At 52.1% G+C, this 12,904-nt stretch overlaps 1 protein-coding gene across 6 annotated transcripts in view; it reads right to left on the reverse strand.

Moving 5' to 3' along the window:
- The window catches only part of LOC141933683 (protein CEPU-1), a 355,483-nt gene that overhangs the window by 49,025 nt on the left and 293,554 nt on the right, over positions 1-12,904 (reverse strand). For all 6 annotated transcript variants that reach the window (XM_074848567.1, XM_074848569.1, XM_074848571.1 and 3 more), the window contains one exon: positions 5,663-5,895. In XM_074848567.1, coding sequence (XP_074704668.1) covers positions 5,663-5,895 — 233 coding nt within the window. The remainder of the gene's footprint in view (positions 1-5,662; positions 5,896-12,904) is intronic.

Genomic DNA, 12,904 nt, shown 5'->3' on the forward strand with positions numbered 1-12,904 from the left:
AACAACTAGGACAGTGCACAAGAGCGTGTGGGAGACCTTCAGTCCTCGACCACAGCCCCGATACAAAAGGAAAAGATGCTTTGACAGACGGACGGTGATTAGCAACGAGAGAGAAGGGGAAGGAATGGATCAGTCAGAGGAGCTGAGAGTGCAGGCGAAAAGGAAAGATTTTGACTTTGTGCCACTTGTTTCCCTCTCTCCACCAGTTTGGGGAGGCTCTCCCAGCTCTCCGCGTGCCTTTTAGAAGGCATTATCTAAACCTGCTTTTGCTTCTAGAAAGGACAGCTGCTCTCACAGGGGAAAAGGTGTGGACGCAGCAGAAAGACCACTGCCAGAAGCAGCTCCTGTGGTTTCTGCTGGGAAGCACCCTGCCCAGCACAAAACCCCAGTCCATGGCTTCATATGTGGCCAAACTGAGCTACCTAACAGCCCTGGGCACATCCCTCTGCCCCTCCTTACCCCCAGCACCAGTGGCTTTGGCGGTGCAGGGGACAGGCTCAGGCCCACGGGTGCCAAAGCTCCTGGGCAGAGGATCATCATGAATGTTCTGAGTGTCTCTGGCAAGAAAAAGAAAGAGCCAGGCACAAGCAACACATTCCCATCTACCCTGTTTTCCCTGCAAGCCACCTTGAGGCCTTAGGACAGGGTGATGATGACTGCAGGGACTGATCCTTCCTCCCAGCCACGTGAACCGCTGCCCCTCCGCTCGGCAAGGCAGGAATTTCCCATGCACCCTGGTGCAAGGCAGCAAAGCGGCCGCAAAAAGTTATCCTTATTCTCCCACGAGTGAAAGGGGCTTATAGCATCAAAGGAAAATTAATTGGGCAGAGTTCGGCGCTTGAAACAAAGCTGGCTCGGGCGCCGCAGCCCCACCGGTGGCTTTATCTCGCTGGCGCACACCTTGGCAGTGACGCTCTGGGGGCGAGGTGCCACCGGCACGCCACGTGTGCCCCACGCCACCGGGGTGGCCCCGGGCCACCTGCGCCCGCAGCCCCCCAACTCCGGTGAGCAGGTAATTAACTATCAAACAAAGGCAGGGATTTGCTGATTAACCCGGGCTGGGAAGGAGTGGGAAAACTCATTTACACCAAACAAAAGGGGAGGGGTGATTAGTTGCTCCAGTGACAACAGAAAGAGCCAGATAGGGCCAGGGAAACTGATAAAGAAGCGAGAAAGCCTAATATCCCCCAGTTGCTTTTTTTTTTTTTTCCCCTCCCCTCTTCTTTCTTTCTTTCTAAGCACTAAAATTCCACCATTTTCTATCATGCAAATTTGTGTGCCTAAGTGAGATTAAACCCTGGCAGGCACTGTGCCTCCTTCCCCAAGTCCATTTCCCGTGCCGAGATAAGGCCAACTTTCCTTAATGCATCTTACGAGGCAGTGGGAGTGTTTTGCAGGCACGCATTGGAGACGGCTTATTATCAATACAAATAAGAGCTTTCCAGACACCGTCCTCCTCCTCCCTCTCTTCTCTCTTTTAAACCCAGGAACCGGGGGAACAGCTTAAATAGCTGAAGTGTCCTACTGGGAGTGGGGAGGAGGAGGTGGCTGCGCCTGAGATGCTGCTGCAGGGGCAAGAAGTGGGACTTGCTAAGGAAAAGCAAGGGAATACAGTGGGGGAGAGGGAGGGAAAGCATCGCTCCTCGGAGGTTAACGGCGCCCAAGTCCTACTTCTCACTCTGGGTTTCTCCCTCCCTCCAAGTTCACAATGCTTATTGCAAGTGGGGCTTCCCTGAATTCTGTCTCTTTGGGATTTTCACCCCAAAACACCTCTCTCTTCCCAAGAGTCCGAAGCAGACTCCTGCAAACATGGGAAGTGCTGCTTCCCTCTGCTTTGTCTTGTCTTACAGCAACTCCACCGAAGAAGAAATGAGGGCTGAGAGAGTGGGAGAGGCAGGGATCACCTTCCAAACACTGCAGATGACACAGACACTCCCCGAGTTGTTCATTTTAGGTCCAGCTGTAGTCTGGAAGCTTCTTCCCTGGGGAGGTCCAAGTGCTAAGACCTTCTTTGTACCTCTTGCTGCTATGTTGTTGGCTCGCATCAACTTGGCATTAGCAACGCCGAGCCTGACCTCATTTAAAGCAGTCCCTGAAATAGCAGGTCTGAACTTTGATGCATTCAATGCCAAGGGTCTGTTGTCTCGTTCCCGGGCTCATTTGTCCCACATTAGCACAAAGGCAGCGGGAAGGAGAGATGCGCCGACCTGCTATTCCTGGATCGGCAGCAATCACCTTTTGCCTTTTGTAGCAGGATTTCAAGACTGACAAGTGTTTCTGAAAGCCTGACCGACAAGGCAAGGTGGGAGAAACGGGGCTTGCATCGTTTCAGAAAGAAGGTGGCTAAGGGGCAACACGATAACAACCTTCCCAAAAGCAAAAGGTTGTTACAAAGAGGACACTGATCAATTGTTCCCCGCGTCCGCTGGGGATAGGCTGAGAAAAACTCCACTTCATTTGCAACAAAGAAGGTTTAAGTTAGATATTAGCTATACATTTTCTAATTATAAAGGTAGCGAAGCAGTAGAATAGAGCGTCTGGGGAGACTGAAGAACCTGCTTTGTTAAAGATTTTCAAGAATAGCTTTCACACGTGTTTGCCAGCAATGTCTCTGCCTCGTTGCAGGGGGACAGGCTAAATTAGCTCTTGAGGTGCCTTCTACCCACCTATTTTGGGATCTCAGCCATCAATACAGTCAACCTAGAAATAAATGTGCAGCACTTCCCTTGCTGAAGCATGGACATCCTTGGTTCCTGGTGGTTTCTAGGTGGTCCTCTCCTGCTGCCTTGGGGGACCATCCCCAACCCTCACATACTAAAGGAGGCTCCTTCTCCCACCCCTATCCCTCTTCTGGTTTTTGCTCTTTCCCCCTGTAGCACCTCTTCCTCCAGCAGCCCTTGGCAGACCCCAGGGATGCCCCAGCTCCTCATTCCCAATGTCCATGGCTGTTTCCCAGCAATATCCCCTAAACCTGGGGAGAAGGAGGGATACACGGCAAGGGCTGAGGGTGTTTGGACGCTGGCCGATACGCACCCATCACACCTCCCTGGCAGGCTGCTGTCATCCTGGCTGGAAGGGGAAGACATCCTTGCCCCTCACGGCCAGTCCATTTGGAGAGCACAGCCTGCCCTGGGGCACGATTTAATCGCATCCTGAGAGGCTGGAGTGCTCCTGCTCCCAGCCCTTTCCTAGTGCAGCAAGCGGAAAGTCAGGACCTGCTCAGAGCAACCTGCACACCTCCCTCATTCTGGCTGCACTTGGACTAACCCCGTTTAAAAGAGGAGATCCCATTTCCCATCTCCTCTCACCGCTTCTCCTTTCCTATCAGGTTGTGGGAAGGGGCAAGAGGTCCCACAGCCACGTGCTGAACTTGGCACATCTCTGAAATCCGGCACTTGGACGCCCTGATTTCCTGGGAGGGAGGGGTAAGCACCGCTTCCTGCAAGCTGAATGTCTTTTAGGACAGGATTATACCAGCCGGCGTATTTACTGGGCCCATTTTTCAAGGCAGGAGAGTTAATCGTGGCACCCCAGCCAGATTTTAATCGGGGTCATTAAGGCAGGCTTCCCTTCAATCGGATATGATATTCACTTTCATGTCCTGCTCCAGCACGTTGCTGCACATTCCACCTGAGAAAGGGTCAGGTGAGCCAAGCAATAGCTCTTGAAATTAGGGGGCCCTCTCCTGAGAGTGGGTATTTCTGTCAGCAGCGGCGAGGATGCACGTTATAGGACTGAATCCATCACTGATTCCCTCAGTATTTAACTGTACCGCTGCGAGGAGTTAAGATATGACCTTTTCCTCCAGTAGCCAAACATCTCTTCCAAATGATATAGGAAGACACAGGAGGGATGGACCTGGGTATCTGGTGATACGGGAAATTTAGGTCAGGAAACAGGAATCAGAAGAGAACAGATAGAAATTGTCCTGCATCGCCCCGGTGCCTGATAACAACTTCAGAACTTGTGGGTGATCGACTTTGGCTTAAGAAACTCAGGCAGGTAATAACAGATTGCAAGATAAACTGCAAGGACCGGAGCTGGCAATGCATCCGCTTTCTTTCCGCAGTTAATGGAGATGGAGAAAGTCCGGCTCTGTTTAGTTTGCTTGATTGCTTGAAGAGGAAAGAGAAAATGGAACGGAAGGGAGGGGGGAAAATAAAGGCCCTGGGTTTGGGTTTTTTTCCCCCGTTCTATTCATTAGGCTGTCAATAACGCTGAGGCCTGGCATATCGACGACGGATTAGCTCAACCCAACTCTGTGTACAAGACCAATGCCTTTTTAACCCAGCTTGTTTCCAAATCAATACACCCATCAGCATTCGAAAATTAGCCCGAGACGAGATTCCAATACTCGAGCTGGTGTGTCATGCTAAGAGGGCTCTTGGCCAAATCACAGAAGGAGGAGGAAAAAAGGTTGCTAGCAAGGGATTAGAAATTTTCCATTAATCTTCCCAGAGGCTGCCTCCCTAAGAGTGCACCGGGTCACCTATCTCCCACCACGCAGGCTCCCCCTTGCCCAGCGTACGTCCTGCAGCACGGACACGGGAGTTATCTTGCGTGAGGGCCCATCTGCTTGACCGTCGTGTGTGGCCACGCTTGTACGTCCCCTTTCAAGAGCCTGTGTGTGCTTGCACGTTTGCTGAATCACAGAATTATTCAGGTTGGTAAAGACCCTCGGGATCATCGAGTCCAACCATCAGCCCAACTCTACAAAGTTCTCCCCTACACCACATCCCCCAACAGCTCATCTAAATGACCCTTAAACACACCCAGGGATGGTGGCTCCACCCCCTCCCTGGGCAGCCTATTCCACTCTGACCACTCTTTCTGGGAAACATTTTTTCCTCATGTCCAGTCTGACCCTCCCCTGTTGCAGTTTAAAGCCGTTCCCTCTTGTTCTGTCACTAATTCCCTGGGAGAAGAGACCAGCACCAACCTCTCTACAATGTCCTTTCAGGGAGTTGTAGAGAGTGATGAGGTCTCCCCTCAGCCTTCTCCTCCTCACACTAAACAGTCCCAGCTCCTTCAATCGCTCCTCACAGGATTTACTCTCCAGGCCCTTCACCAGCTTCGTTGCCCTCCTCTGCACTCACTCCAGCCCCTCGAGATCTCTCTCGTATTGAGGTGCCCAAAACTGGACGTGTATGCATGTCGCGGACTGTGCAGCCTTGGCAAGCCACCACAAGAGCTCCACCCTCCCATGCTAGCCTTCCTCCTCCTCCTCCTCCTCCTCACAGAAGTACAGTTTCAACACACAAACACATATTGTTGCTAGGCATACACACACCCCCACAAAGTACACAAATCTGCCAGCTCTCTCTTTTCCCCCAACACAAGTTTTACTTCGAGCATTGCCTCCAGCATGGAAAACAAAAACCCCACCAAAATACAACAACAAACAGCAACACGGGTTTGCCAGGGACTGCTGCGGGAGGCAGAGCTGCCTGTATCAGAACCCCATGACTGCTCCAGGAAAGTTGCATAAATACTTTGCCTGGCTTCACTGGGACTCTCTGAGCCTGTTGATCAGCCTCTACATTTGCACCAAATCATCTTACACACTCAACGTAGGAGCAATGGGAGGAGAAGACACCAGGGCAAAAGGGAGGAACAGAAATCAAAGCAAGCCCAACCCCTCTACGAATTCCCTTCCTCTTACCTTGCACGATGAGATGGACGCGCGATGTCTTGGGGTGATTGTCTGTCTGCACGGAGCAGGTGTAGGGGCCCTCATCGTACACGTCCACGTCTTGGATCTGGATGCTGTACTGGGTTTTGGTGTTGGCCAAGAGCACCACCCGAGGATCCAAGCACCACTTGTCATTGCCGGCATAGAGGATGCTGCTGCGGTTCAGCCAGGCCACTCGGGTGACTCGGTTGTCCACGGAGCACCTGCAAAGAGGCAGAGAAGGGACCCATCAACACGCTGCTCTTGGGTGCTCTGCCCCCCCCCCCCCCCTTCCCCAGCCCCTCCTGGTCCTCCTGGCACTATTTTTAGCTTTGCTGCCAGCAGCTGTTTCAGAGACCAAGTGCTCTCAGTGTCCGAAGAGGACAATGTCAGCACTTTACCTGTGGTGCTCAGGGCACCGATATTCATCTAAACTAGTGGCTCCAGAGATTTGCCCAAGAGCTTCACGATGATTTCAGGTGTAGAGAGATCAGAGCCATCCCGTACCAGCCACCAAAGGACCTTTTGCTCCTCTGTTCCCATCTGCTCCTTTGCAAACTCACAGACAACCAAAGCTCAGCTAAAATCTCCATCCTGAGTCCAAACTACACTTTTTTGGGGTGGATGCAGGTTGCTACCTCCTGCCCAAACCCACCACTCGTCATTCTCTCCGCAGACCTTCATATTCCTGCGGCCAGGCAAAGAAATGCAAAGTAGAGCCAGGAAAGCAGCTTGTGCTGCTTCACAAAGGAGCGAGGAAAATTTATCTCAGGATAAAGCCAGCTCTGACACACCTCTAAAGAGAAACCTTGAGCTTCCTACCATTTGTCCCTCTGTCAGCTCTGCCTTCCCTACCCATCATCTGCATCGCTGCATCTCCCTCACTTACTGCACCTTACCCCACCTAAGCGTTTCACTTATCGAGCGATGTTTTGGAGGTAGAAATCTTCTATATCCAGCCTCATTAAGAAACTGAGCTCCCCCAAAGGACAACACGGCGCAAACCTAGAAGAGACTTTGCTCCTGACAGAGATTATTTTCCTGTCCACATTAGCGGGGGCCAGTCTTGCTCCTCCCAAAGGTCTCCATGAGCCCTGTAACCCTCCATCCCCACATCCCCAAGCAAGGTTAGAATCCTCCATTTCCACAAATTGTCTCCAGATGAGCAAAGAGCAGAGGGCCTGGAGGCTTCCTACTCTCCAAGCCTTCTCCCAAGCAGCTAAAACCCTACTTCTCTCCAAGCAAGTTTGGGATTATGGAGCTGTTAGGACTTAGCTGCGCTTTGCTGGATGCCGACGATGGAGGATAATGTCCCTGCATAAAACCACTCAGCCTAAGATCCACTGTTTATATTCTCCCCAATCTACTTCATTACTTGTGCTGTGGCTGGGATGCAAATTAACTTCAGAGGCACCGAAAACAAGCTCAGCAGCCTCTGGGAGGTCTCACAAGGGGTAACCTCAACAAATGCAAAGGGCTTAACAGGCTACACGTGTCAGACTGCAGTAGCAGGGGAGTTAACGGCAAGGATGAATATATCTGTGGCACGCGGACTTATCCTGACACTTTAGGGATTGTGTCCTTTCTTGGGATGAGCTGTCTCTTCACTGGTGGGCGACCTGTTCCCTTGTCCGCTCCTGATGCCAGCAAAGACACAGGGAACCACCTAGGGACAAGTTGTCTCATCCCCTCTTTTTGGAGGTATCTCCTGGAAGTGATTCCAGGAGAAGCCTGAAGAACCCACTCAGCCTCAACACACAACATTTGGAGGTTAGGGATGATGGATCCCCACGAGGTGACGTGCCCGAGGTGAGATGGGTAAGTCTGCAGCCCTGCTGATTTGCTAGGCAAGTACCCAAGCTACTGCACCATCCTCCCTCTCTGGTGTGAAAAACATCCGATAAATTAAACAATTTTACTGCTGTTCCATAATGATATTACGATAATAATAAATTAAATGTGAGCAGATTTTTATTATCTACATAAAAAGCAGCAATAGATTCAGGCTGGGCTGAACACCAAGAACTCGGCTCTTGTTCTCAGCTGCATTACAACTTGAGCAAAACCTGAGAATTTAGTTGTTCAAGTTGAACAAAACTTGAGATTTCTTCCCAGAAAATAGTTTTAGCATACTGTACTCTGAGCCTCAACTCTGCTGGTAGATTAAGACTCGAATAAAATAGTGCTCAAATAAAATGCAGGTGGATATTTGGTGCTTGGCTCTGGCCTGCCCATCGCAACGCCGTGAAATAGGCTCCTGCGGTTGCAGCGAGCAGCACTTCTGCACAAACACAGGGGTGTCCACCCTCACTGCCAAAGCCGTATCGCGGAGGAGGACTGGGTGATGAGAAGCCAGACGTGGCTTGAATTTCTCGGACCAGTCCCTTCTGCGGAGATTATCCCTGAGGACCTCTAAGCAGGCTGAACTAAAAATATATACTTCATCTCTCCTCCCTCCGCGCCAGGTTTTTTTTGTGAAATGCATCAGCTTGGAGATCCCTGGATAATAATGGAGCCAGACAGTGTGCAATCCAAGCATTCCCTCTATCATATGGGCATTTAAGTGCTTTTGAAAAGCAACGGGGCTCAGGTAACGCATGAGGCAACAGTGAAATAAGTGCTTTCGCCCTTCACAGCACCCGGCCACAATCTCTTCTTATCACCTAGACACGCTTCTCTGTCCCTGGGATCGGCAGGCTTAAAGTTGTTATTTTATTTTCTTCCCTGCCTCTTAAAGCTCCTGAGCCAATATATATCTAATAAAGCACAGAAACAGCTCCTGGGGAAGGCACACTTTGACCTCTGGACACAGTGTGCTATTTAGGGAATGGCAGGTCACGTTCACACCCAAGCTCCTGCCAACCACTGTCCTAAACCCTGTTCCTCCTCACACAAGCACCGGTCGGGGTCCCCATGGCCAAGGCTCGCCACAGCGACCCAATGCTCTTCCAACCCCTCCATCTGCTCGCCCTTCCCTCCTCCAGCAGCTCCTCTCTCCAGAAAGCCGGCACAGGGATGGGAAGCCCTCCTCTCCCCCACGCAGGCAGCCGAGCGGAAAGCCTTTGGCAGGGAAGCCAGGCTCCAAGCACAGGTGGAGAGCACAGCCACCACCGAGCCTGCAGCCTCCCCCCTTCCCACCCCACTCCTGGCAAGGTGCAAAGCCCTGAGATGCTTCCTCCACCTTGCTGGAGGCTCTCATCCTCCCTCTTGCCCCATGATGGGCCAGGGAGGGAGGGGAGAGAGAGGTCCCGGCGTGTCAGGAAACAGCGCTTGCCTCCAAAAGGATGATGTAAAAATAATTAAGCACAGATGAGGTAATTTTCTCTCTCTCAAGATCCTTAATCCTCGTTACATTCCTGCTCGGAAGGCAAGGCCTTCTCCTGGCAGGAAGATGAAAAACTGCTGTCTGTCAGCACAAGGAGATGACACTGCTCCCTCTCTCTGCTGTTTCCTTCCTTCTAAACCCAGAGTCCCAAACCTCAGGGTTTCTCCTCCGGGAGGTGGAAACACTGCCGCGACACCACTGCCGCATCATCCTGGGGGTAGGTAGTGATGGTTTGCAGAGAGGCATAGCTCCTCAGGCTACACTGGACCCTCTGCTGCCTGTTGCCACTGAGGGCACCTCAAAATGACCACAAGTGATGGAGTTTGGGCATTTGAAGACAGTTGCATGCACCGACCTACCTATCCCAACATGCCCTCCTTGCCCCACGCTCCCTGGTCAGTGATGCACGGTGGGTGCAAAGAAGATACAGGCGCAAGCTGCTGTGGCCCTTTCCAGATCCCTTAACATCTCCTGTAGCCAAAGCTTCTTGGCTTTGCCATCCGCCCTTTCCAAGCAAGCTGGTCCATTCAGCAATGGTTGCTCTCCCCTAAACCAGTCGTCATCCCCGCAGCCTGAGGGGCTGAGCTCATACAGCCACAAAATCCTCACGCCTGTACCCTCTGCACCCTGCGCAAGGGGCCCATGGGTGCAGCTGACCGTCCGCCCAGCTGCCAGAACACCAGTCAAAGACAGAAATTGGAAGAGGGAAAGTAACACTGTAAGGTTTCTGCTACCTTAGGTAACACAAGCACAAAGATGAGCAGGGCTGAAAACGCCACCAAAACCCTCAGTGGGGACAAACCAGCCCTGGTTGGAGGGGAACAGGCTGCTTTGCAGACACAGACCTGCTCCCAAAGAGCCCTCAACCAAACCGCAGCCGCCACAATCGAGTATCAGGAGTAAATAAGTAACAGGGTGCCGAAGCTGAGTGTCCTGACCACTGATCCCAATCGTGCTTCATACAGCCCCTGGTACCTCCCTGCATTTTTGGCACAGAAACAGATGGCACACGCCAGCAATGACCTGCCCTCCTGAATTTCCCTCTTTGTTTTCGCGAGTTTGCACACAGAAAATGACGGCAGAGGAGGTGGCCCGGCAGTAGTGGGAAGGAGGTTTTTAATTACTGAAGTGTAGTAATTGGCACGCAACACTTTTTTGTTGCCTCTTACGCAGCTCGCTGGTGTTCCAGAGGGCTGGGCTGGAGAGCACAGATTGTCTCAACCCAGCAGGACACACAAGAAATGAATAATGTTAATTAGAACTGAAAAGAGCTCAGTGAAATTACCAACCTGATTGCCGCTTTCATTGCAATTATCAGGGTACAAGCTCCGTCGCAGGGAGGCAGGGACGGAGCTAAGCCTGGCTCACCCCAGCAAACTTGGTGGTCCAAACTGGGACCGCGACCACATTGACCCCCCCCCGGGCTCGCAGCACCACCTGATTTTCACTGTGTGCCCACCCTGGAGAAACCACCTTCCCAAACCCAGGCCACCTGATGGAATTTCACACACGTTGCACCACGGCACCGACCCACCTTCAAGCATCCCTAGATGTTTTTTGTCTTCCCAACCTAACTCAGCAATTCCCAGACACCTCTGGATTTTGAAGCAATCCCTTCCACACCAGCAGCATTTTGTCTCTGCTACAGGCCAGACCAAGCTGGAAATCAGCTTGCAGGAACCAGTTAGGGGTTTATTTTAAAACTGGGAGTAAAAGTCTCCCGCTGAGGCTGGGCAAGGACACAAGCTGCTCTGGCCCTGCCTTGTCCCCAGCATCTCATGTCGCAGGCATCACCCTTCAGCTTCTGCACCATCAGCCACGCTATAAATGATCAACTAAACTAGACCGCCGCCGGAGGCAGGAGCTTCACATTGCAGATTTATTTCTGTGATTATCACATTTTATTGTTATTTATTAGGATTAATTAAAGGCTGAGCTGTGAACAACTCAATCCCATTCAGGCCCAGTCCCACCGCTCTCATAGACTTTCCTATGATGTTTACGCAATAGAGGTTTGGCCACCAATTCCTGAGCGAAGGGAAAGGTGGGATCAGCTTGTCCCATGCTCCTCGGGACATGTGCTGCCCATGAAGCAGCTGGGATGCACACACCACTGACAGCCCTAAGTGTGGTTATCACGGAGATAAGTCTAGAAGCTTTTCTACTAATAAATATTAAGCCCAAAAAGCCTCGTTGCCACAACCCAGTCTGGTTTCCCTCTCCTTACTCTTTGCTGTATTGGGTTAAGTCATGCACTAGCAATTTCTACCAGTCCAGCCCTTCTTCAGCAGGATTTACAGCATCTGCTCACTTTCCGTGCACATACAGACTGCGTACGCTCACACACACTCAGTGCAGCACCGTCTGCTCACATATGCACCAACATGCAATGCTACCCTACACACCAAGCACCAACCTGCCAGAAAAGGCTTTTTTTTCAGGTGGTGCGTGCGTGTGACACGCAGCACATACTGAGAGCAGGCGTGCTCATCGACACGTGTGGCAAATGGTGTGTGCACCTCCAGCAATAATCCCATCCCACTGGCCCTTCCGCACACTGCAACTGGGCTACTGGATCAAAACGGTCCATAGGTTGGGTCCTAGACTGCTGAAAAGCCCCAACTGCTCATCCAGGCAGCTTTAATAGAGGCTCAAGGCTCATCCCTGCTGGGGGCTGCGTGGTTGACACAGCAGTGGGGTTCTTGGCATGCCCGTCCTCACCCGCACCCCAGGATCACCCCAGCCGTCCTCGCCCTCAACTGTAAGATCAGCTGGAGGGCATCCCTCGAGCTCACACTGATGTGACACCACCAAAGACACAGCCCGAGGACTTCACGGCACAGGATGGCTGTCAGGACCGAAAAACCACTTCCCAGCACGGGGAGCCTGCGCCTGCCAGGCAGGAGCTGACCGAATGATTAACTCGGGGCAGGAAAGGGGGGGTCCTGCTGGGGCTGGCGCCTACCTCCAGTCCCCCCCCCCAGCAGCTGGAGCATCTCCAAAGGCTGTGGGGTGAGGAGGTGCCCTCAGATCAGCTGCCGCCCCAGTGCCTCTTCAAAATCACGCTGAGCCAGTCAAAAGCAGCGCTCAGACGTAGAAAATAAAAACCCTTTGTGCTTCCCCCTCTCTTCCGTGCCCAGAGTTTCATCTTGGTTGTTGCAGAGGGAGTCGGGGCTCTAGACTGGGGAGGTCCTGCCTTTCCCACCGGCTCATGCTGCAACCTGCAGCGGGTTCCTTGCAAGTCCCGGCCCTTCAGTCCTGCCCTCTGCAAGACTTTAAAAGATATTTGGCACCTCCTTGCCAGGGAGGGTGAGTTAACGCATGTTTGTAAAGTACCTGATCACCTCAATTCGAAGTTTATACATCCAAATGATTCACACTAATTACATTAATAATAATATACCGGGCTCGAAAAGATCTGCCTTGGTTCCTTGCCCGGGATTTGCAGAGCTGCAAACAACTCCCAGTATGCTGCCTTAGACGAGTTTACTGGCAAATGCCAAGAAAACAGGAGGAAACCGGACTGAGGAGGAAGGAAGAGCTGCAAAAAGAGCCGGAGGTCCCATTTTACAGCCTGCGACCGAGCGCCAGGCAGGGTACGGAGCAGCCACGAGCACCTCTGCATGCACCCACCACCTCGCCAGTCCCAGGAGAGCCCTGAACCAGCCCCGAGGACTGGTGTGAAGCAGGCAGGTCGCGATGCAGCAGGCAGGGACGGCTTGTCTGGAAAAGTCTTTATCTCTCTGCAATGCAGCAGTGCACTAGCACCTTTCCAAGTCCCCTGCTCCCGTGCTCGGCTCATCCAGCCTTTCTATTTATCCTCCTATTGTCTCTGCTAACAACAGGGCTCTGCACATCTATAGCATCTTCCATCTCAGCCTCTCGGAGCGTGCCACAAAACATCAATG

This window comes from Strix aluco, chromosome 23 (assembly GCF_031877795.1).
Source record: "Strix aluco isolate bStrAlu1 chromosome 23, bStrAlu1.hap1, whole genome shotgun sequence".
NCBI classification, from domain to species: domain Eukaryota; kingdom Metazoa; phylum Chordata; class Aves; order Strigiformes; family Strigidae; genus Strix; species Strix aluco.